Here is a 26398-nt window from a genome sequence, read left to right on the forward strand (position 1 = left end):
TAGGTATGTTTATGAGGTATTGGTATTTCTTTTGAGACCTATCTGCTCAGTTCATTTGTCTGATTATTGATAGGCTTGGGACTTCTGGATACTTGGTTATTTTTTTCAGTTCTTTATATAACTGCATGTTAATCCTGTCTGATGAGGAACTAGTGAACATCCTCTTTCCCTCCAAAGGTTGTCTCTTCAGTCTGTTTTCAGTGTCATGCAGCTTTTACATATCATGCACTCATATCTGTCAATTCTTGCTACTATTTCCTCAAATTGGAGTCTATCAAAAAGTCCTTGCCATGAGCTATCTCTTAAGTGCTGTCCCTGTTTCCTTTAACATTCTCCAAGGTTTCAATGTTTACATTAAAGTCTTCAATCCGTTTGGAACTGAGTTCTGTGCTGGGTGAGAATGTGGCTAGTCTTACCCTTGTACTGTGGGTACATATACATAGCTTCTGACCATTTGTTGAAGAGGCTGTTCTTCAATGTATGCCGTACTGGCTGGTTGCATGTCAACTTGACACAAACTAGCATCATCAGAGAGGAAGGAGCCTTAGGTAAGGAAATGCCTTTATGAGATCAGCTGTATGGTATTTTCTCAATTAGTGGTCAGTGGGGGAGAGCCCAGACCATTGTGGGTGGTGCCATCTTTATGCTGTTGGTCCTGAGTTCTATAAGAAAGCAAGCTGAGCAAACCAGGGGAAGCAAGCCAGTAAGTAGCACCCCTCCATGGCTTTTGCATCAGCTCCTGCCTTCAGGTTCCAGCCCTGTTTTGAGTTCCTGCCTTTGATGATGAACAGTGATACGGAAGTGTAAGCCAAATAAACCCTTTCCTCCCCAACCTGCTTTTTGGTCATGGTGTTTCATTACATTAGTAGAAATACTAAGACATATGGATCAATCACCTTTGTCGATAATCAGGTTTATTTCTGTGATCTTCTCATCTAAGGTCCTACATGTCTGTTTTTGTGCTGTACCATGCTGTTTTTATTATCACAGCTCTAAAGCATAATTTGAAAACAGGTACTATTATACCTCCAAAACTGTTTTGTGAATGGGGCAGAGGCAGGATCTCACACTGTAGCCCACAGTAGCCTAGAATTTACTAGGTAGCCCAAGATGGCCTCAAATTCATGGTAATTCTGCCTCAATGTCTTCAGTGCTAGGACTCTAAGTGTGAGCCACCAGGCATGGCTAGCATTGCTATTTTTGCTCAGGATTGACTTGGTTATCAGGGTCTTTTTTTGCTTTCATATAAATTATATGTTTCTAACTAGCAGTAACTGACATATCCCCAGCTATTTTACTAACATACTAGTTTTGTTTTTTGTTTTATTGTTGTTATTGTTGGTTTTTGTGGTTTTGACCTAGAGGGAAGATTTATTTTTTTATTTATTTAAAGTTGGGTTTTGGGCTGGAGAGATGGCTCAGAGGTTAAGAGCACCGTCTGCTCTTTCAGAGGTCCTGAGTTCAATTCCCAGTAACCACATGGTGGCTCACAACCATCTATAAAGAGAGCTGGTGCCCTCTTCTGGTATTCAGGCATACATGCAGACAGAGCATTGTATACATAATAAATAAATAAATCTTTAGAAAAAAAATAAAGTTGCGCTTTTTGTTTTTTTAATTCTTTGTCTTTCAGTTTTTAATGTTTGTTTTATGATCTTTTTTTTGTTTGTTTGTTTTTGTTTTTCAAGACAGGGTTTCTCTGTATAGCCCTGGCTGTCCTGGAACTCACTCTGTAGACCAGGTTGGCCTCGAACTCAGAAATTCACCTGCCTCTGCCTCCCAAGTGCTGAGATTAAAGGCATGCGCCACCACTTTGTTTTATGATCTAAACTGCAATCTATTTTGGAGAAAATTTCAAGATATCTATGAATCTGTACTCCTTACTTTTAGATAGAATACTGTGTATCTCTTTCAGATAAGTATGTTAGTTTAAGTCTGTCGATCACTGTTGTTAATTACCTACCTACTGTTAAGAGTTAGGCATTGAAGTCATCTATCTATCCTTACTATATCTAAATTTATCTCTCTTTACCTTCAGTAGTGTAGAAATCATACTTTACATAGTTACCAGAGACTTTTCAATGTTAGTTTTTTGCTATGTGGGAGGGGGTATATTACATAGTCCAGGCTAGCTTTAGCTCATAGCAATCTTCCTGCCTCAGCCTTCCAAGTGAGGGGATTATAGGTGTTTGCTACCATACAAGCTTAAACACCTTTTAACAATGAAAAGGGGTCACTTCCTATTCAATTTGTCTTCACTGCAGCAACACGATACTAACGACTAAGTCCTTGACTCTTAAAACTGTCCCCTTTCTCCCTTGGCTCTCTACTATATACGTACTCAATATGCTTTCTGTGAGGAGTAAATATGTCTCTGCAAATAGTGTAGCCACTATCTTATGTGGCTACCAAGCACACACCCATACACATAAACATACACAAAATAAAAAAGGAACACAAAAGTGGGAGGCAATGACTCCATGAAGAATAAAGATAAGGAATCATTCATAAGTTCTTGTTAGAAAAAACAGTTATCAATAAAGATGGTAGACGGTAAGGGGGACCACAGCATCACTAATGATCTCAGAGGTCCCACTGTTCTCATAAAACTTAAGCTTATTTCTTTTATGTGCTGTTTTGTTTGTTAATTGGTTGCTTTGGCTCTTAAGGCTGAGTTTCACTGTGCTATGTCTTATTTTGTTGGGTTGTTCCTTCCCTCCCTCCCTCCCTCCCTCCCTCCCTCCCTCTCTCTCTCTCTCTCTCTCTCTCTCTCTGCCTCAATGTCTTCAGTGCTAGGACTCTAAGTGTGAGCCACCAGGCATGACTAACATTGCTGGGTTTGCTCAGGATTGACTTGGCTACCACAAGTAGTGGTTCAAACCTACAAGCCCGGCACTCTCAGGGCTGAAGCAGAGGCTGGTGAGCTCAAAGCTGCATGGTCAGATCTGCTACATGGTGAGATCTCTGAAAAAAAACAAGATAAAGCTGCAGGAAAGACAGCACAGCCATTAAGAGCATTACAGCAAGGAGTACAGATTCTTAGATATTATGGAGTTTTCTCGAAAGTAGATTACACTTTAGGTCATAAAGCCAATGGTAAAAAAATCAAAGATGGGCTGGAGAGATGGTTCAGCAGTTAAGAGCACTGCTCTTTCTTCTAGAAGTCCTGAGTTCAATTCCCAGCAACCACATAGTGGTTCACAACCATCTGCAATGGGATCTGATGCCCTCTTCTGGTGTGTCTGAAGAGAGAATGGTGAATACATAAATAAATAAATCTTTAACAAATAAAATAAATAAATAAAAGACAATAAAATACCCTTTAAATAAAATAAATAAATAAAATGAAACCTCCCTCTAGGCAAAAAAGCAAAAACAAAAACAAACCAGAAAGACTTTGAAAGAAAACAATTGTCCTTCTGGTCTGTGCCCTAGCACTAAGCAGATCCCGGGCAGCTGCTCTGCACCCAATCTCACAAAACCCAGAGGAAGCGGGCCTTCCAGGAGCTCTGACTCGGGCAGCATCTTAGGTAAGGAGACAGCAACGCCCACCCCAAGCAGGGAGTAACTGGGACACACTAGGACCCAGGAATTCACTCCTGGCCCAGAGCACTGGTTCCTTCCGGTCTGGGCCCAAGCTCTAACCCTAGTAGTAACACCTTCTCACACATTTCTGAAACAATCAAGATAGTAGGAAAGACAGGCTCCAGTCAGAGACAGGGCAGGTAGCACTAAGGAGATCCAGATGGTGAAAGGCAAGCTCAAAAACATAAGCATCAGCAACCCAGGGTACTTGGCATCATTAGAACCTAGTTCTCCCACACTAGAAAGTCCTGAATTCCCCATATCACCAGGAAAGCAAGATTCAGATTTAAAATCACTTCTAATGATGATGACAGAGGACTTTAAGAAGGACATAAATAGGCCAGGGAGTGATGGCACATGCCTTTAATCCCAGCACTTGGGAGGCAGAGGCAGGCGGATTTCTGAGTTCCCGGCCAGCCTGGTCTGGTCTACAGGCTGAGTTCCAGGACAGCCAGGACTACACAGAGAAACAATGTCTCAAAAAACCAACCCCCTCCCAAAAAAAGGACATAAATAACACTCTCAAAGAATTTGAGGAGAACACAGGTAAACAGGTAGAAGTCCTTAAAGAGGAAACACAAAAATCCCTTAAAGAATTACAAGAGAACACAACCAAACAGGTGAAGGAATTGAACAAATCCATCCAGGACATAAAAATGGAAGTAGAAACATTAAAGAAAGCACAAAGGGAGACTACCCTGGAGATAGAAAACCTAAAAAAGAAATCAGGAGTCATCCATGCAAGCATCACCAACAGAATACTAGAGATAGAAGAGAGAATCTCAGGTCCAGAAGATACCATAGAAAATATTGACACAGCTGTCAAAGAAAACGCAAAATGCAAAAAGTTCTTAACACAAAACATACAGGAAATCCAGGACACAATGAGAAGACCAAACCTAAGGATAATAGGTATAGATGAGAGTGAAGATTCCCAACTTAAAGGGTCAATAAATATTTTCAACAAAATTATAGAAGAAAACTTCCCTAACCTAAAGAAGGAGAAGCCCATAAACATACAAGAAGCCTACAGAACGCCAAATAGACCAGACCAGAAAAGAAATTCCTTCCGTCACATAATAATCAAAATACCAAATGCACAAAACAAAGAAAGAATATTAAAAGCAGTAAAGGAAAAAGGCCAAGTAACATATAAAGGCAGACCTATAAGAATTACACCAGACTTCTCACCAGAGACTATAAAAGCAGAAGATCCTGGACTGACGTCATACAGACCCTAAAAGAACACAAATGCCAGCCTTGGCAAAACTCTCAATTACCATAGATGGAGAAACCAAGATATTCCATGACAAAACCAAATTTACACAATATCTTTCCACAAACCCAGCATTACAAAGGATATTAGCGGGAAAACTCCAATACAAGGAGGGAAATTATACCCTAGACAGAGCAAGAAAGTAATCCTCTTACAACAAATCCAAAAGATAGCCATACAAAGATAATTCCACCTCTAATAACAAAAATAACAGGAAGCAACAATCACTGTTCCTTAATGTCTCTTAACACCAATGCACTCAATTCCCCAATAAAAACACATAGGCTAACGGACTGGATACGTAAACAGGACCCAGCATTTTGCTGCATACAGGAATCCCACCTCAGTGACAAAGTCAGACACTACCTTAGAGTAAATGGCTGGAAAACAATTTTTCAAGCAAATGGTCCTAAGAAACAAGCTGGAGTAGCCATTCTAAAACCTCCACCCATGCCGGGCGGTGGTGGCACATGCCTTTAATCCCAGCACTTGGGAGGCAGAGGCAGGTGGATCTCTGAGTTCGAGGCCAGCCTGGTATATAGAGTGAGTTCCAGGACAGCCAGGGCTACATAGAGAAACCTTGTCTCGAGAAACCAAAAAATAAAAATTAAAAAAAAACAAAAACCTCCAGCCGGAGAACACAAAGGGAGGTACTCATGGCTCCACCTGTATAGGTAGTTGAGGGTGGCCTTGTCAGGCTTCAGTGGAAGTGGAGGGCCTTGGTACCCAATAGTTTGGATTCCCCAGTGTTGAGGATGGTGAGAGCACACCCTCAAAGAAACTCCCAGAATAATATGGATTAGATATGATAGAGACAGGCCACCAGAAGACTAGATTCCAGAATTCAAACAAAAAAGTATCTTGATACTAAAATTTGTTTTGAGAATTGTATATTGCAGAATACACAGCCTTGGTGTATCTACTCATCGAAAAAGCTGAGAAGACCCGCTCGAACTTCTGATGTCCTGGAATTTCAGCTGAATGCAGTGAAGACACAGACCTCAGAGGCTTATCAATTTACTCTTCCTCCCACCCCTCTTCTAATATCTCAATGCCCATAACCAGCTTGAAGAAGTTAATGAAGAGTCAGTGCCCCTATTCCCTGGGCTTGGGGACTGAGGTGGTTAATACTGGGCTGTCTTTCTAGGGAAAAAGCAGTGGTTTTGTTGGAACAGGGAGGAATAGCTAGGATTTATTGCATAGCCATAACATATTGGTAGAAATCTGTATAATCGTTATTAAGCTGAAGTTATAATTTCTTAAATGGTACAAAATTTGCTTTGACTTCAAATTTAAGGTTTTCATTGGTGCGAGTTTCTTATTGATACAGAAGTGAGATTAATATTGTTACTCTCATAGGCATTGTGCCTATATAACACATTTAGGAATATAAGGCTTAGGCCCAGTCCTTCTTTAACTTTTTTAACTGATTTGAGATGGTTAACCTGTGAGTTAAGGGCCTATAGCAAATTCATGGCTCTGAGTTTATTGTTAGGGTGTTTTCTATATTTTATTTAGAAATAGCTGAGAGGAGTTAACAGACAACAGTCCAGATTGCCATACATGGATAGTTGGTTTTCAAAACGTCAAAAGTCCACAGAATTGACATTACAAACATTTCTGCATTAAGGTTCATTTTGATTAGAGACCTATCTGCTCCTGACAGCTGCCTGTCTTAGATTCTAAGAAGAAATTGAGTGTCTTTAGAGTTACTCCAGTTGTGGTTGAGACAGCCACTACACAAGAATGCCCTCTTTTCATCTACAACAAATTACTGTCCTGAAAAGGACACACTTGCAGAATAGACAACTGATTATATCTGCCACGACAGAGTAATCAGCCCTTAATAATTCTGCATCACTAGGTCTGTCAGATGATCCTGGGCCAGAAGGCTGAAGATCGGATGCTCCAACGTTTTGTAGTATAGGGACTGTCCAGGTGTTCAGCAGACTCTATAAATTGGCTGTGTTTTAGAAGCTATGCTTTGTGCTTCCCATAATTTCAGTTAATTCAGTCATTCTGGATTTCTGATGGGGTTGAAGACTTATAGTCTCATAGCCAATCCCGGCTATTTACCTTGAGAGAAAAGACTTGAGAGGATGGTTTTCAGCTGACATTCATTCTAAAGCCAAGAAAAAAGCCAGGTTCTGTACTAAGTCTTTTAGTTAGGAGAGATGACAGAGGTTCAGGTTTGTCAACAAAATAATGGACTGGGTATTAGGTCTTTCTTGTACCTTACTGATACAAATTGTTATAGTTATGCTCTAATTGTATTTTGAGAGAAAAGTTTTATCTTTACAGGAAGGGTGATATGTAGGAGGAGCAATGGTGGCAGGAGTAAGGAGAAGAGGAGGAGCTAGGAGATGAGAAAGAAAGGGGAGGGAGGAGAACATGGAGACTGTCTGTGCCAGTCAAAGATAGTTGGTATATCTAGGTTGGGTATTGGGTTACACTTCTGATTGTATGGTTATCTTGTTATTGAGCATTACTGAACTTATAAAGCCTTTGATTAACATTTTAAAAGAATAAATAAAAATAAAGAAAAAAAAGAAAGAAAACAATAATAAGTGACTGAAACAGCTGCAGAGGCAGCTCATCAGGTTAGACAGTCTGCTGTGCAATGCTGAGGCTCACAGTGGGTCAGAAAAGCCATGTGCCAGCCTGTACATCCTGTGCACACCTACAACCCCAGCTCAGAAGGCAGAAATAGCAAGATCACTCGGGCTCACTGGCTTCCACCCTAACCACGAAAATATAAACCTGGGTCCAGGGAGAGCCCGTGCCTTAGAGTAATTGACAGAGAGTGACACAGGACACCTAGTGCCCTCTTCTGGTCCCTACACATATATGCATAGACCCACACAGACACATATGAATAAAGTTAAAAAAAAAGGCAGACACAGTGGCTCATGATTATAATGTCAGCACTCAGAAGGTAGAGGCAGGAGACGTGCCAGAGTTTGAGGACACACGCATCTGCAGAGGAAGCTCCAGGCCACCTAGGGCTACAAAACACAACTCGTGTATGTGTGTGTGTATGTGTGTGTGTTTGTGTGTGTTCTGGTGTGTGCATTAGTGTGTGTGGTACTGAGGACCAAAGCAACCCCTCTGCTTGTAAGCTGTGCCATCATCTAACTGCTCAGTGCTTTACTATGAAGAATTCATTCATGTATTCATTCACTTACATCACATCCCATACTCTCAATGCAGCATTTGCTTACATGGAGCCATAAAAAATATGTCAGTTCTTATTTGCTCGAACAGGCAATGGAACCACATTCTCTATGCAAAATATATCAGGTTTTCAAACTGTGACAGAAATGAAAGGCATACTTATCTTGAATAGTTACCTGTACAAAAGCAACTCCTGCCATCAGAATTACTAGGGAGAGCCACTGGTACACACCTAATTTTTTACCAAGCATAGACACAGAAAATAATGCTGTTGTAAGTATTTTCAACTGATATGTAACCTAAAAAAGAAAACAGCAATATTATTGTTTGGGTTTTTTGTTTATTTGTTTTTTAAAAGAATTATTAGAACTGTATCTAGGCACCTGGTAAGTGGCGGCGTCTAAGTTTGACAGTGCCACATAGAGTAAGTTGTTCTGGAGAGTATATATCCCTGACGGAATAGCAAGCTTCAGTGTTTCCATTGGTTTATTAAGAATTTCATCATGCAGTACTCTATTCAGTGTTCTCACACTACACTCTAGAAGAAATAAAATGGGGGGCAATCAGTTAGTAAAGTATCTTTGCAGAAATCATAAGCTCTTTCTTTCTTTATAGGACTCAAGTTTTCTCACTTTAAAAACAGAAAATGGGGGCAGGAGAGATGGCTCAGCAACTAAGAGAAAGCACTGCTCTTGCAAAGGATCAGAGTTTGATTCCTAGTACCCACACTGGGTGGCTCAAAACCACCTGTAACTCCAGCTTCATATGGATCTCACACATCTGAACTCTGTGAGCACACGCACTTTGGTTCCCTCCCTCCCTCTCTCCCCCCCCCCCAAGTTTTAAAATAAATCCTTTTTTTTTTTTTTTAAAGAGACATGTTTCTTAGTATAGCCCTGGCTGTCCTGAAACTCACTCTGTAGATCAGGCTGGTCTCAAACTTAGGCATCCACCTCCCTCTGCCTCCCAAGTGCTGGGATTAAAAGCCTGCACCACCATATGTGGTTAAAATAAATCTTTAAAAACAGGAAAACAAGCTACACTGGGATACTTTTCAGTACAAAGTATGCTTTTGATGCTAGTTGTTCAAATGTTAAATATTACAGAGTAGCATATTGACATCATTATCCCTATACTAATTTGTGCTGGAAAAGCACAAGATTGACTCTGTAGGGGCTGGAGAGAAGGCCCAGCAGTTAAGAGTACTGGGTACTCTTATAGGGGGCCAGGGTTCTATTCCCAGAACCTACGTGGTAGCTCACAACCACCTGTTACTCCAATTTCAGGGGGTATCTATAATAAGAATACGGGATAGAAAAGATCAACTGTAAGTACAAATACACATACAAATACATTTTTAAATTTTTACATTTATTCTTCTCTCATATATCTCAGCTGCAGTTTCCTCTCCTTCCTCTCCCCTCCCCCAAGTACCCTTTCTACCCTTTCTCATTTGACTCATTTCCTTTCAGAAAAGGACAGGCCTTCCATGGAAATCAACCAAACATGGCATATCAAGCTGCAATCAGACTAGACACCTCCCCTAATATTACATCTGGATGAGGGAATGCAGCAGGAGGAAAAGGGACCCAAAAGCGGACAAAAGACGCAAAAACCAGCCCCACTCCCACACCCCATTAGGAGTCCCACAAGAAGACTAAGCTATACAAACATATGCAAAGGACCTAGGTCAGAACCATGAAGGCTCCCTGACTGTTGATTTAGTCTCTGTAAGCATCTCTGGGCCCAGGTTACTTGATTCTGTGGGTTTTCTAGTAGTGTTCTTGACCCCTCTGGCTCCCAGAATCCTTCTTCCCTCTCCTCTACTTGATTTCCTGAAATCCACCCAGAATTGCTCAAATTATTAATCAATCAAAAAAGTGTTCTTTTTCGTAAGTAACTTTATAAAACTCTGTATTTTATTCATTCTTCAGCCTCTCATGCTGATTGTCAACATATTAATCATTAAAAGAAGGCAAAGCAGCTAGGAAGTGGCGTTGCTACAACCACAGACAAGTGAACTTCCAGCTCAACTTGTCTCAAGTAGCAGGAGTCCAGATGTAAACCTTCCATAGCAGCTTGGGGACACGGGCTCTCTGTATGTAGATATGCTGGCTTGTTAAAGCTGTATTTTTCACCTGCCTCTAAGCTATACACCCCAGACCAGCCAGTTAGGTTTCCCCCTCTGAGAATTATCCATCAATAGTTTTTTTTTTTTTATTGGATAGTTTATTTACATTTCAGATGTCTTCCCCTTTTGTCCCCACCCCATCTATATTTTTCTAATGACCCTTTGTCTCTGTCTTACTGTGCTGTAGTTCTCTGTAATTCTAGGTACTTGTTGCGGGTTATGTGTACGGTTTGTTTCTTCACTTGCTTTGATACAGTTTTTCAGTTTAAGATGAAAAAAATTCCTGCTCCCCTAAAGCTCCCTCCACTTATGCCTTAGTTTGTTTTTATAGTTGTTTGAAATCATTCACAGTACCAAGGTCACACTGATTTTCAGTTTGGTTTGGTTTGTTGAAGCAAGTCTTATTATGTAGCCCATGCTAGTCTGGAGATCAAAACATAGCCTAGGTTGGCCATGGACATACAAATTCTCTCACTTCAGTCTCCAAAGTACCCGAAACTCTCAAGTACTAGAGCTATAGGCATGTGCCACTTTGCTCAGCTTGGCTTTAATTAAAATGTCAACATTTCTGCCACATGAAATTGGTTTGTGCTTTTGTGACAAGATCTCACGTAGCTTCCTTCAGAGTTGCTATGTAGTCAAGAATGACCTTGAACCTCTGGTCTTGCTGCTGCAACTCCTAAGTTCGAGAATTACAGATGTGTTCCACCTGGCACAGCTTTACACAATGCTCTTTATTTTACTTCATATGTAGTAGTGTTTTGCCTGCATGCTTATTTCTGAACTATCTGTGTGCCTGTATCCATGGAGGCCAGAATACAGCAGCAAATCCTCTGGAACTGGAGCTATAGGCAGTTGTAAGCTGCCATTTGAGTGCTGGGAATTGAACTCTGGACCTCTGTAAGAAGAGTCAGTATCAACCCCTGAGCCATCTCTTCAGCCCCTGAAACTTAACTATTAAGTACCAACTAAACAACTTTCTCAGCCCTGGAATTCATCTTGGTATACTGTGTACAGATACCTAGTCATGCTTAAGCTCACTGAAAGCTGGTTTTACCACATCTAGACATAATGCAACTATTCTTGTTAGAGGTTTCCTGGCTCCAGGGTTAAGTGCAGTAGATACTTGTAATATCTAGACCTTAGCAAAAAAAGTAACCTCTCTGCTTTCCTGACACTGTCACGTCCTGCTGGTAGCTCATTTATAGTCCTCTCATTGATGACACCTTCTGAATGGGGCCTCTGAGTGCTGGGAATGAGCCAGGGTATTTTTCAGTCTTCTTTTCCTCTAGTGTACATATTACCTGGTCTTGTCCTTGGCTTTAAGTGCTTCATAGGTATTTTCAACTTAACATGAATCAAAAGGAAATCATTTGATTTATCCCCAAAAATATCTTCCCTGTATCTTTTACTGTCATATTTATACAAACAACAATTTAATCTAAAAACCTACAAATCATTCTTAAAACTGTATCTACCCTCTTTCCTGACCTTCACATATATAATGTACTAGTCAAGTCATTATCAAATGTTTACCATTATTAATGATTAGAGGCATGCAAGTCAAAACCACAATGAAGTACCTCTTCATACCTAAAATGGCTATAATGAAGGGTGGGCAGAGTCTAGGGCACAACTCAGATTACAGCCATTTGTCTGGTATACATGAAGCTGTAGATCTGAACACACACACACACACACACACACAGAGAGAGAGAGAGAGAGAGAGAGACAGAGAGACAGAAAATATGATAGACAGGAAAAAAAAACATGGTGAGAAAATAGAAATTTCATACACTGCTAGCAAAACCTATAAAGTGGAGGTTGGCAAGATGATCCAGTAGGACTTGGGAGGCAGAGGCAAGCAGATTTCTGAGTTCGAGGCCAGCCTGGTCTACAGAGTGAGTTCCAGGACAGCCTGGGCTATACAGAGAAACCCTGTCTTGAAAAACCAAAAAAAAAAAAAAAAAAAAAAAAATGATCCAGTAGGTAGGGTAGGTGTGGTGAAGGCGCTAGCTGTCAAGCCTGACAATCTGAGTTCAAGCTCCAGGATCCGTATGGCACAAGAGAGAACTGATTCCTCCATGTAGTCCTCTGACCTCTACACTTACACAATGGCACATACTCATACCTCCCTCTCACAATAAATAAATAAAATGTGATGAAAAATTAATAAAATAAAACAGAATGGTGGAAAAGTTTGATAATTCCTTAAAAAGTAAACAAAGAGGACTTGCAAGATGTCTCACTGGGTAATGGCACTTGCCACCAAACCTGATAACCTGCATTTAATCCCAGAGACTCACATAGTGAAAAGAACAGAACAGATTCCCACAAATTGTCCTTTGACCTACACACACATACCATGGTACATGCACACCCAGAACATACTTATGTGCAATACATTTCTTTTAAAAAAGATGTATATGAAGAACAACCAGATGACAATGACCCAGCAATTGTGCTTTGGTGGTGGGAAGGGATATAAACACATAGCCTCCATCCAAATGAATGCAAAAACGCCAACATATACTTGGACAGCTATTGCAGCATTAACCATTGTTTCTTCTAACATGGTTCATGGTAGCCAAAAGGTAGAAATAATCAGTGGCTACCAACACATGATTAAGAAAAAAGTATATATCGTATACTATATAATATATAAAAAACAGGCCGGGCGGTGGTGGTGAGCGCCTTTAATCCCAGCACTTGAGAGGCAGAGGCAGGCGGATTTCTGAGTTCGAGGCCAGCCTGGTCTACAGAGTGAGTTCCAGGACAGCCAGGGCTACACAGAGAAACCCTGTCTCAAAAATAAATAAATAAGTAAATAAATAAATAAGTAAATAAATAAATAAATTTATATATAAAATTTGACACATAAGCTTTGAAAATATTATGCTAGTGAGCTAAGCCAAATATAAGAGAATGAACATTACATAATCCACCTTATATGAAATATGTAGAATAGGTAAATTGAGAAGCAGAATCTAAGTCAGAGGTAACTAAGAACTGGAAGAAAGGTGAATAAGGAGTTACTACTTAATAGTCATATAGAATTTCTGCTCAGTTGTATTGAGAAAGCTCTGGCAACAGTGATAGCTATCCAATATTGTAAATATAAAAATGCATTGTTACAATAACAAAATCTCATGTACACATGCACACCCACTTGCACACACATTATCACAACTTAAAAATTAAAGTCAGGTAACAATCAATTGTAAGCTAGCACCATAGAAGGCTAATATAGAATGATCAAGAATTTATAGCCAGCTTAAATGACAGAATAAGGCACTATCTCAAGAAAGAAAAACAAAACTCACAATTGCATACTCTAAAAATCTGCCTGAGGACTGGAGAGAGGTGGCTCAGTGGTTAAGAGTACTGACTGCTCTTCCAGAGGACCTGAGTTCAATTCCCAGCAGCCACATGGTGGTTCACTACCATCTGTAATGAGATCTGATGTCCTCTTCTGGTGAGTCTGAAGAGAGCTACAGTGTACTCATATACATAAAATAAATAAATCTTTTGTTTGTTTGTTTGTTTGAGACAGGGTTTCTCTGCATAGCTTTGGCTGTCCTGGAACTCACTCTGTAGACCAGGCTGGCCTTGAACTCAAGAAATCTGCCTGCCTCTGCCTCCCAAGTGCCTGGCATAAATCTTTAAAAATAAATAAAAATCTGCCTGCAAAAGGCTAAGCTGAAGCTGGAATGTACCCCAGTGGTAGAGCAAGTGCATATGCTTAGGATATGCAAAGCCCAAGGCTCAATCTCTAGAACCAAAGAACAACTATGCAGTTCATACATTATATCCCAGTGAAAATCTTTAAACTGTACCAAATGAGTGACTCACTGTTGAATTAGTCAGTGTAACTAGTAAAAGTCTTCAGTAAAGAGAGTTATTATGGACTTTATAATTCAAACAAAGCACTAGAGAGTCTACTTTTTCTCAAATTAATAAAGTATAAATACAACTAGGATTCATACTCATTGTACTAATTATGCATGGATTGTGTTACAGACTGTACATAATAGTTTTAGTACAAACCAAAATTGGTACTAACACAATTATGTGTGCATGTGTATGTGTGCACATGAGTTGATGTTGGCTGTCTTTCTAAGTGGCTCTTCACCTTAGTTTAGACAAGTTCTCTCACTAAACCTCAAGCTTGTCAAGGAAGCCAGACTGGCAGGCCAGCAGGCTCCTGGGGTCCTCCTAGTTCCACCTCCCAATGACAAACTCACAATACCATACCCAGACATTTTTGTGGGTGCTAAAGATCCAAACTCAGGTCTTCACACTTGCACAGAGAGTGTTTTACCAGTTGGGCCATCCCCTTGAGCCCTGTCTTAATAATTTTTTTCAAAAATATTGGAATGTTAAGTCTAGGGAAATTAAATAATGCAAATGATCAAATGTATAATTACAATTATATTTACATATATAAAAATTAAACTGATCACATAAATTAAAAGGAAAAAACACCCTAGATACCTACTACTGTCTTTGTAGACTAAAAAGATGCAGGCCATTATCTTCAAAAATTCAGCCACAACCACTGCTGTAGAAGACAAATAACGAGGCCCCTCCTCTTTTAAAGTCCTAGAATAACGCATCGTTAGAACCAGACTGGTAGTCTGAAACACCAAAATTCCCAAGGAAAGATATTTTAGGTTGGCAGACATTGTTTTCTCTTCATTTGTCTGAAAAACAAAATAAACAGGGCAAGTTAATCAAATTAAAAACTACAGAAACTAATATCCAACAAGAGACAGAGGTTCCAAACAAGACAAGCATCCTCTTTCTAATTACAAGACAAAAAAAAAAAAGTCAACAACACAAAACAAGCCAAAGATAGGCATCTGCCAGAAAACTCAGGCTGAAGAAAACAGTGCAAAACTGATTCAGGTCTGAGGGATGGGTGAGCACTGAAATCTTGGATACTCTTGCCTACCTATGTATTCTATATTCAAGTGCTACAGCACCATATAGTCTAGAACTGCCACCAATGTAGAACAACAAAACAGCCGAGGAGAACTCAGTTTCTCTAGGCAAACAACTAAAGACAGCTGTCCTAAAATTCTCTGACCTCCACATGTACACCATAGCACACATGTACCCACAAATACACATACACACATGCATGCACACATACACAAAATAAATTATATCATAACACACTGAAACATAATTTTTGAAAACAATATATGCTATATAATTCTGTTTATATAGAATTCTTTTAAAAAGGAGCAAAACTAATCTGTGTTGATAGACTTAAGACTGACTGTGTGACGAGTTAGGACTGAGAGGTGACTACAAAGGCGTAGTAAAGAATTCTATGTGATTACAATTATTCTGAGTAGTAATTATATAATGATATTGACTTATTAAAAACCACAGGACGGCAGTTAAAGTAGGCACATCTTATTGTAAGTAAATTAAACATCAGTTAAGCCCACTTTAAAACTTAGTGGTCAAGGCCACACAAAATGACAGCATTCTCCACCAGGGTTTCCTGTAGCCTTGGCTCAGGCTAGAGTATCTTTGGATTAACACCAGGCATATTCTATTCCTGTGGTCTTTGCTGAACTCTCTTTCCATGACTTCCATCTTCCACTCAAATTCTTCAAATCTGTATGAACTTTTATAGTACTTTTTTTTTCTGAACACTCACAGCCAAGCTATTTAGAGCACTAGATAAATGACCACCCCACAACTACTAACTACTAAAATAGTACATGATTGAGTAGATTCAGCAATCACTAGTCTAAGTACCATGTTTACAGAGACTACACCCCTTGTCTTTCTTTCTCTGAGACAGAGCCCTGGCTGGCCTGGAACTTGATATGTACAGCAGGCTGACTTGAATTCAACAGAGATTTGTTTGCCCCTGACTCTCGAGTGCTGGGCTTAAAGCCATGTGCCACCATGACAGATAGAAACCTACTCTTAAAATGAATATTTATATTTATTTTAGGTGCATGAGTGTTTTGCATATATATATATATGTATGTGCACCATGTGTGTTCCTGGTATCCATGGAAGTCAGAAAAGGGTATGGAATTCCCTGTAACTGCAATTAGGTTGGCTGTGAGCCAGCATGTGTGTGCCAGGAACTGAACCCAGGTCTTTTTCAAGAACAGTAAGTGCTCTTGACAACTAGGCCATCTTTCTAGCCCTTTAAAATATTTGACATTAGTATTTTAGTATTTTGTGTGTGGGTGTTTTCCCTGCATGTATATCTGTGTACCATGTAAATGCAATGCCTGCCGAGGCCAGAAGACAGTACTGTATCCTCTGGAACCAGAATTACAAACTACTGTAAGCTACCATGTGGGTGCCTGAGCCCAGGTCCTTTCAAGAGCAGCCAGTGTCTTAACCACTGAACCATCTCTCCAGGGCTAAAAAAAAAAAAAAAAAACTATTCCTGAAGACAAAAATGATATTTAGGAAATTTGGCAATCTCTACCTACATCTAAATATATTCTAAACATAAACAATGCCACATTATAAGGATAAAAATTTTAATGATGAAAAACACATATTTACCACTAAATGCACATACATAAATCACTGGAGATATTATTGGAGGCATTTTATTTGAATTTCAGAGACAAAAGTTAAGCATATACTTCTTTACCACACCTCACAGGAGCAAACACATAGACTTCTTTATTAACCATCTGCCTCACTTCTGAAAACTCTTAATAGCAAAGAAAGTCCTAATGTGAACTACAACAAGATCATTAGTGGTAGTTCATACTTTAGAATCTAAGTTAATTGCTCTTCATTTTAAAAATGAACAAAATGGTGAATAATAAAGTCTGACAACTTGTTCAAGATCACATAATTAGATATTAGAAATAGCAGCTCATTTAGTTAAACATCTTTCCTGGCTCATAGTACACAGTACTGTAAAATGCCAGGACACTACGCTGCCTTTTCTTCTCTCTACACAGAAAGTTGTCAGCAACTCCCCAAAATATCAAAGAGTGATTTCAAATATGGTCAAGGAAGTCAGCTGTGTGTTTATCCTGTGCTACCAAGATCATTAATACATCTATTTTAACGACAATGTTCCAATTTATTAGCAAACAAAAATGTAAAGGTCAGTTTCTGGCCAGGCATGGTGGTGCATGCATGTAATCCCAGCACTTGGTGGTCAGTTGCAGAAGATCACCACAAACTCAGGGACAGCTGGTTTACATAACTGCGTCCCAGGCCACCCAGGGTTACATAGTTAGACTCCATCTCAATAAGTAAACAAATAACTTTCTAAGCCAGCATGTACTTTCACAATTTTGCTTTTCCATTACCAAACATACACACATCTGTATACACGTTTTCAAAGGGCTTCTTAGTGCTTTGGTCTCTTGCTTTTAAACCACACTGATGTAAATAGCAATCATGTAGTTCCCACCTCTCGAAGTCCTTTATGTCCTATGGATAGGAATTGATTCTAGGTTTGGTTAGAGCCTCTTACAGAGCCCTCCCTTTCCCTTGTCTATGTAACGAGGATCAAACTCAGATCTTGACATATCCTAGGCAAGTTCTTATCATTGAGTTACACTCCCAGCCCTCATCAATAAATCTTGCACTTGCTTACTAACTGCCATATTTCATCTGAATTGCTGAGTGCATTTAATATTTTTAAAGTTGAGTTTATTATATTTAAATTTCTTTGAGGGAAAACATACCACAAAAATTAATCAATCTATATTCCACTCCCTGAGATTCAATGAGTTCAGATGATGGCTTGATCATAATTTACTTTTACATTTTGAACAACAGACAAAAAAATTACAACTCTTTTTTCAAATTCCAAGAGATTCTCAGTAATTATTTAAGAGTCTTTGGAAAAAGAGAAAACTCAAAACAAAACAGAGGGATAGAGACATAGCTAAGAATAGGGCGCTTGCCCACTATGTTTACGTGAGACCCTGGGTTGCATCCATAGGAATACAAAGAAAAGAAACAATGGGTTTTCAAATATCTGAAAGGCCAGGCATGATGATGCATGCCTTTGATCCCAGCACTCCAGAGGCAGGCAAGCAGATCTCTCTCAGGCCAGTCAGGGCTACAGACTGTCTCAAAAAACCAAAACAACAACAAAAACAACAACAACAAAAAACTCCTATAAATATAGCAGAACCTACAATTTAAATATATAGTAACTATGTCCTTTATTTTCATTAAAGTGGTTCCTTTAGGACCCAAAGATCCTGTTTTATAAAGATGTGACAAGCAATTCTAAGTTATTTCAAGTGTTAAATAATAGTAAGCTGTGGGTTAATCCCCAGCACTGCAAACACACATAAATGCATGCATACACACATGCATGCCACAATGCATATACATCATTACTGTACATTATTACTGATGACCACCTTTCCCTTAATTAATGAGGATTACTGTGATTAGATGTTAGTTGAATTACAGATATATATTAATTTCTGAAATACTCAAAATACCATATGCTGCCAGACACGATGACACATGCCTTTAATCCCAGCACACAGGAGGCAGTGGTGGTAGGATGTCTATGAGTCTAAAGACAGCTTATTCTACATAGCAAGTTTCAAGATGCCCAGAACTACATAAGAGACACCCTGGCCCAAAACAAAACCAAAAACTACCATACACCAATCATGTATATTCATCTTTATAGGTATACCCTTATAGACAAATCTGAAAATCCATATGGCTGCAGACTTACTTCCAGTGATTTACTAAGGCTTGCACATACTAGTCAAAAACTCCTCCAGTAAGCCACATCCTCAGCCGACATTTTGGTGCCTACAAGTTCCTAGTATATTCCAAGTTAAACACCTTTCACTGTTTCTCATTGCCCTTTCTTCCTCAAGGTGCTTCATGTCTGTTTAAACAAGATGCCATCACTGGTACAAGTTACAGCTCTGTCAATTTTTAACTTGTTCATTCATGGACAACAGACGTTCCATTATTACAATTGAGCAAAATCAAATGCTCAAATATTTCTTCAGCTATACAAATATAAAATCTATTTTATGCCAATTTGTAGGTAAGATTTGCTCAGTATTCAGTGATAGGGAAAACAATGATGTGGCCCAATAAGAGAAGCTTTACCCTGCCATTGTGTGGTCACACAGCGCTGAAATGCACACATCCATTTCCTGCTCTGTACTATGCGGTGCTATCATTTCCCCCCTGTGGTCATTTCCCACCACTAAAGACAAGAGTTAAAGACATTCTCCAAAGATCAGAACATAATATAGAAGCCAGATGGTAGCAAGAAACACCAACCACTATGAAAAATTAAAAACTAAGACGACAAATATAAACAAGATTTAGCTGTCATCAGATATGCAAGTCACACTTAGTATGGTCAGCACTGTTGTTAGCATTGGGTACACAGTAAAAATCAAAACAATCTAAACCATCTGTTTCTGTAGGGGCCTTAGTCTTCAGCAAAGAAGATACACTAAACATTTCAAGATACAGAAGGGGGAGAAGAGGGGGGAGGAGAGAGAGAGAAAGAAAAGAATGAATGAAAATGAAAATTGTATATGAACATCTATGACAGGAAAAAACCCATAGGGCAGAAAGGAAAAAGGGAAGCTATGTCAACTTAGAAAAGCTCCAAAGCCTTTTCGTGAATGGTTCTGTGTTATGATCATGTAAACACTAAGCATGCACAAGATTCAGAAGGCACACGTAAATTAAGAGAAGACTTATTAACTGAAGACTGTCAGGGTTAAATGTAGGAAGGGAGTTAGGAGACGGCTGAGTGGGTAGTATTTGCCACTAAGCTTGACACCCTGTGTTCAATCCCTGGAACCTCACATTGTAGAGGGAGAACCAACTCCCACAAGCTGTCCAGACTTCCAAATATGTGCCATAACGTGAACTCCAGACACACTAAATAAATCAACAAGTAAACAAATGTAATTTAAGCTTGTTTATCGCATTGAGGATGACACGGGTACTGGCAGGTTCCAGTACTCTTCAGTCTTGCTCTAGGTCAGCCCTTTTCCCCAACTAAGTAGCAGTGGCCTCAGCCTCCATCAGACTCTTGATTGAGATGACAGAGCTCCATAATTTCCCACCAGCTTTATTGCACAGTCCTACTCTGGAAGTAAGATGCAGACATGGCTGACTTCCTAGACTTCTTGGGAAGCTCTGACTTATCCAGTCCACATCTGTGTCATGAGGGCTACTCAGCAGGTTTTCAACCAATTCCCCAATACTTTCTTCTTTCACCTTTACTTTACTTGTTGCTATTCTACATGCCTTCTTTTTCCACAACCCTGAAGGATTCTGCTTTCCTAATTGAGCTCTAATTGGTACAGTTATTGAGATCAAATGTGGTCTTACCTCTTACCCAGAGTAAGAAAATCATAATGACATGAATCTGGAATTAATTCTCCAATGTCACCAGATTAATGGTGTCATGTGTCATGGTGCCATGTGTAGTAAACATTCTCTACATCTTGCTCAACAGTCACCTGCAACGAAGGTTGTGTGATGAAGGGCTGGCTCACCACCCAATGTATTGGCAATGGGAGTCCAGAGCTTTTGCTAGTAGCTTCTAAGTAGCTACAAAACTCGGGAGAAAGAATGACATCAAGGAGCTGGGCAGTGGTGGCGCACACCTTTAATCCCAGCACTTGAGAGGTAGAGGCAGGCAGATTTCTGAGTTCAAGGCCAGCCTGGTCTACAGAGTGAGTTCCAGGACAGCCAGGGCTACACAGAGAAACCCTGTCTTGAAAAACCAAAAAAAAAAAAAAGAATGACATCAAGGCCCCAAATTCACAGCCCAAGAGCCAAATAGAATAAGAAGTTTCTACCACTGCCCTGGAACAAAACCACACTTCATTTAGCAAACTTGGCATTTCTGAGAAACAAATCCAGTCTGATCATATGAGAAGCCAAAATAAAATGCAAATTAAATTTAAAACCTTACAGGATCTCAGGATGATATTCTGCATACTTTTATAATCTCTGCATCTCAGTACATCAAAATGCCTTAAAAATTGTACTAAGCTGAATACTTCCCAAAATACCACATTCTGGTCTGTGGAACATATACTTGCTTTGTTACTTGGTGAAGGTTATGGAAAGAGTACCCTTTCTATGTTCAAATGCAGATGAAATTCAGAATCTTGAAGCCAGGAATGACGATACAAGTCTATAATCCCAACATCTGGGCAGTGGACACAGGAGGATCAAGAAGAGTCCAAGGCCTTCTCTGCTGTGGAGTGAATTTGAGGCCAGCCTAGGCTGCATGAGACCCAAACTCAACAAACAAACAACAAAAAGAAATTAAGAATATTAAGCTACACCAAGTGTGCATACCTATATCCTAGCATTTGGCAAACAGAGGCAGGAGGATCACAAGTTCAAGGCCAGCCAGGTCTATGTAGCTAATTTCAGGCCTCTCACAGCTTCATAGTGAGACACCAACTCAAAAAAGTGGGCATAAGAGGATATATGGGGATCTAGTATATACCACAATGAAGAACACTGTTTGTTTGTGACAGTATTTGTCTGTGTAGCCTTGGCTATCCTAGAACTCACTTTGTAGACCAAGCTGACCCTGAACTCAGAGACCTGCCTGCCTCTGCCTCAAGCACAAGCCTTGCCGCCAGGAGTGCCCTTCAGCGCCATCTTTACTCCTAGACCCTTGATAGAACTGCTCTACAGGACCAATGTGAACTGGGATGCAAGTGGCCACATGCTTTCCATGAGGCCAAAGATAGATGTGGCCATCCAGGGACTAGATGCAATGTGGTCTTCTTTTAGGTGGCAGGCTATACACAGAAGCTCTCTTCTTTGTTGCTTTTATTTATTTTTCACATTAAAAATGCCAGGCAGTCATGACACATGCCATTAATCCCAGGAGAAGCAGGGGGATCTCCGTCTGACTTTGAGGCGAGCCTGGTCTACAAAGTAAGTTCCAGGACAGTTGGGGCTATCTGACTACACAGGTAGTCAGAGTTACACAGAGGAACCCTGTCTCAAAGAAGTGGGGGGAAAAGACAGGTATACTTCAGTCCTACAGCACTTATTTTCCCTATTTCCCCAGGCGATGCACTTGGGGACAGTTAACAAGTTCTAAAACAGGGCACACTCCTTAGCTTCTACTTCCCAGCTGGATGGCTCTGGTAGTTTCATTAATACCAGCTGAAATGTGCCTGGTTCTCCCTTACTGTGAGAGAGACAGGATCTCCAGACAGAGAGCAGTAAAAAGGGTGTGAAGTTCAGGTACAGCAATGAAAAGCTTGTTTTGTTTTGAGTAAAATTTTATTTTACTTTTTAAATTTTCTTTATGTGTATACCTGAGTGTATGCCAATGCACCACGTGAATGCAGAAGTGTGGAGGTCAGAAGAGGTATAACCTCCTGTAACTCAAGTTACAGACCGTTTTGAGCTGTTATGTGGGTGGTGGAGACCAAAACTGAATCCTCTGCAAAAGCAGTGAGTGCTCTTAACCACTGAGTCTTCTTTGCAGCCAAATCAATAAGTCTTTGTCAAAGTGCCATTGAGAGAGCACCACACTGAAGACAGCTGAAGGCGGGTTAGCCGAAGGGTTGTCAGGGTTGAGGATCATTCCCATCCCTGGATTTCTTGCCTACCTACTCAGTAGATGTACACACTTCTGCTGCTATGAATTTAACAAAGTCTGCCCAGACAGAGAAGCCTTGGAATCCACAGAAAAGACACTTCTCTGCTTATATCTTTTCTTTGAAATTTGCTGAGAGTAACTCTCAAGAGTAGCACTCCTCCAATGCATACAAATGATAGCCATGTACAATGGTGGATACATTAAGGAAATTATCTGATATATATAAAATCATTACATTGTATACCTTGCATATACAATTTCTATTTGTTAATATATCTCAATAAAACAAAAACACATTTTAGATGAAGAAAATAGCTGCACAGACATACATGTAGGCAAAATGACCTCTCCCACCACATAGATAATCTTCCAGTCTCTGAAGTTTAGATACACTATAACCTGATGTGTTTAAACTCAGTAAAATATAAATTACATTAATTATGCTTATCCAAGTCCTTCATCACACTGACGGCTAACTGATACAGATAGGCTCAGACTCTTCCCACCTTAACTTGCCCTCCATACAGCAGGTATCTTAAGAAAATATAAATTTAATCATATTCCTTCCTTGTTTGTAAAATTCAACTGACACCTCTTCCAAATGGAGGATACAGAGCCCTTCACAATCTGGCCTTAAGCTAAATTTCCGGTCATAAACTGCAGCCTATCTCAAATCATTCATTGTTTCGTGTATTTTTTGAACAAATATTTGGCTCTTTAAAAAAAAAAATCTTTCCTGGAAGTCTCAGGAAACGTCACTAGGAGAGGACAGTATTCTGAGTCCTGTAAGATATGTACATCTACACATAGAGAAGGGATTGTTTCTCCCCATTTCCCTGGCAGTTCTGGGACTTGCGGTAGGCTAGGTATGTGTGTTACCACTAAACTATCCTGCAATCTTCTAGCAACTTACCCTTCCCCTACACTCTGTGCTTATCTTTGAAAGAGCACATTAATGGCCAATGGTTTTTGAAGATACAATGTTAATCAGTTTCTCTAGTTGATAGCCCAAAACTGTTTACCAGCCATTCAGAAGATAACCATCTCAAAGGAAACAAACAAAATCAAACTAACCAAACAAACCCTGATTAAGATAAGTGACTGTGATGTATCCTTGGTTAGGTAAGATAGTAGAGAGTTCTTTTCAGTGTTGTATTTCCCTGTATTGCCTCACCAGCAGCACCTGTCAGATTAGGCACTTGCTCTGTGTTGGATTTACAAAAGGCTTGCCAATAGATAAAAGCCTTAGCATTTAAATCCTCCAGAAAGAATGATCTCTCTGTGAATTAAGTCTCTCTCAAGGGCTCTACAGCTTTCAGGATTCTGGGTGGTATACCTTTGGACAAGTCTTTCTGTACAAGGACTATAATGTGAAACCCTATTTCAAATTAAACAAATAAATATAAATGAATAAAAATAAAAATCCTACGGTTTTCTGAAAAACATTTCAATATGTTGGATAAAGTAACTTTTTTAAAAAGAATGAAAGGATTACATTAATTTGTATCGTGGAGTGGTTTAAATTTTGAAGGGTTTTTAATGGCTGCCTAAATTATTTAAAATTTATTCTTGGTTAGGGGTAGTTCTCAGTATCGAAGCACTTACCTAGCATTCAGTATGCCCTATGTTCCACCCCAGAACCTCTAAATAAGTAAATAGTCGCTGAATATTTCTGAGAGAACTGACAGAGAAGCGCATTAAATCTCCAGCTTTAAAAAGCGATTACAAAGAACTAAAGTTACAGCTCAGTGACAGATTGCTCCGTCAATATTCCCACGGGGTTCATTTCCCAGCACAGCCACACACAGTGAAGTGGGGGGGCAGGAGTGGGGGTGGGGGTGGATGAAGAGAACCAGGAGATTGGGAGACAGAGAAGAGAAGGGCTCTTGCGCGTGCGCGCACTATCAGGCCAGGCGTAATTGCAAAGCGGAGTGACTAGAAAGCAGCAAGTGCGGTTTGGAAGTTATTGGTACGGTGCATCTGAAAGCGGCCAGAAAATAGGGGTAATACAGTAGGAAAAAATTTAAAGGGAGGGAAGTTAATCAGGAACGTAAACGTAGAAGTCATTCATTTGAAAGCAAACAAACTTGAGTTAGTAGCAACTCAATTAAGACGTGAGAAACAACCAATCACCTGTAACTACAAAAGTAAGTGAAGTGCCTACAAAGACTCAACTCTGGTGCCATCTTCAAATATTGCATTTAATAGAATATAATAAAGGACACGCTCCTCAAAGTAAAGAAAATATAAGTGCCTCGCTACAGTTAAGGCCCATTTCTTCATTTTAAATCCCTTAATTAATTTGAACTAGCAGAAACTCGAGTTCGCTTAAATAAAATGTTCACTGAGCTCCTCCACTCTTCAATACTTAGAACCCCTACAACCTCTCGCCACACACACTGATGGGAGCCTCACATGGTTTCAGACAACCATCGCCTTCGCTCTAGCCTTACCACGGGCACCCTTTCCATCTCTTCAAGTCCCTGCAGCTTCTTGAGCACACAGTCCTCGCCGAGCAGACTCATCCCTACCCCAGGGTCACAGGCTGGGCCGGAGCTCCAGAGAAGATCACGGACAGACTGGCCGCCAGCCTGGCCCCCAAGGCACTTGGCCCGCCACCGGAGCTTGCAGGCAGTATGCCTGCCACACCCCTCCCCTCAGGATCTTTTCCTCCTCCACCCAGAACGTTCCAGCACGTCCAGGCCGGAGGTACAAGGCGCCCATTCATCTGCTCCCCATGAACGAGTGCAGCAGCCCGTCGCTGCGGTCCGGGTGGCCCAGGCATCTTGTACCTTAACCGCCCCACGCCATTCCAGCCCGCAGCCTCCGGCCTCGGCGTCCCGCCAGCGCCCTGCCAGTGCCCTCCGCTCACCCGCCGTGCGGCTCGGCCAGCTGCCCGCAGTGGAGCCCCGGGCTCCGGGACGCCGGGCGACCCAGGCTTCCGAGCCCGCCGGCTCCGCCGCAACCGCTGACCCGCAGCGCTGCCGGCTCCCGCCGGCTCTGTCGCCTGTACCGCCTCAGTGAGGCCCAGGCGTTTCCGGGTTCCCGCGGTCCGGTCCGCCAAAGGATCCGGCTTCCGCCTTGGCCCCGGCAAACGCCGTTCCCTGTTTGGCTCTGGCGGCCCCAGCTTCGCGCTTGCCAGCCGCGTCCCTAAGGCGACCTCACCGGGGCTGCTCCTCGCGCAGCTCCCGTGATGGTCTCACGGTCGCCGGAGAGTGTGATAGGAAGGTGTCTCTCCCCCACAGTCCTGCGGCAGAAAGTGGCAGAATGATCCGTCGCTTAAGGAAGGGCAAAGTCCTTTGGGCCAAAGAACTCTGATAGAGAACCCGGAGGCGGATCTTGGCTCCTGAAAATGACCACCAGTGAGTTGAAAACAAGATTATCGGTGGTGCAGGTTACCAACCTTAGTCTAGGCGCCAGCTGGTTCGGTTAGGAATGACCCCTGTCCCCACCCTGATAGACCTGGAAGAGTGTCAGGAACGCAAAATGGGCTTAGTGTCACTAAACAGGGGAAAGGTACAGAGAGAAAGAGAGCGATTTACCTCTTCTTGTCTGCAAGACTCTCATGAATATTACATTTCAGTCTTCTAATGTATTTCGAAAAGCTCCCAACCACTGTAGTCATTGC

At 40.8% G+C, this 26398-nt stretch overlaps 1 protein-coding gene across 3 annotated transcripts in view; it reads right to left on the reverse strand.

Annotated features, from left to right (window-relative positions):
* Nucleotides 1–25903, reverse strand: part of Slc35a3 (solute carrier family 35 member A3) — a 38962-nt gene extending 13059 nt beyond the window's left edge. Inside the window, exons 1-4 of one of the 3 annotated variants that reach the window (XM_028757306.1) lie at nt 25643–25903; nt 14665–14869; nt 8419–8573; nt 8212–8334 (exon numbers count right to left, since the gene is read on the reverse strand). In XM_028757306.1, the coding sequence (XP_028613139.1) occupies nt 8212–8334; nt 8419–8573; nt 14665–14851 (465 nt within the window). In that variant the 5' untranslated portion in view covers nt 14852–14869; nt 25643–25903. Of the gene's footprint in view, nt 1–8211; nt 8335–8418; nt 8574–14664; nt 14870–20519; nt 20559–25562; nt 25617–25642 lie in introns of those variants that run through there. The other 2 variants (XM_028757304.1, XM_028757305.1) reach the window with 2 other exon arrangements.
* Between the last annotated feature and the right edge of the window lie 495 nt (nt 25904–26398).

This window comes from Grammomys surdaster, unplaced genomic scaffold (genome assembly GCF_004785775.1).
Source record: "Grammomys surdaster isolate TR1022 unplaced genomic scaffold, NIH_TR_1.0 126158, whole genome shotgun sequence".
NCBI lineage: Eukaryota > Metazoa > Chordata > Mammalia > Rodentia > Muridae > Grammomys > Grammomys surdaster.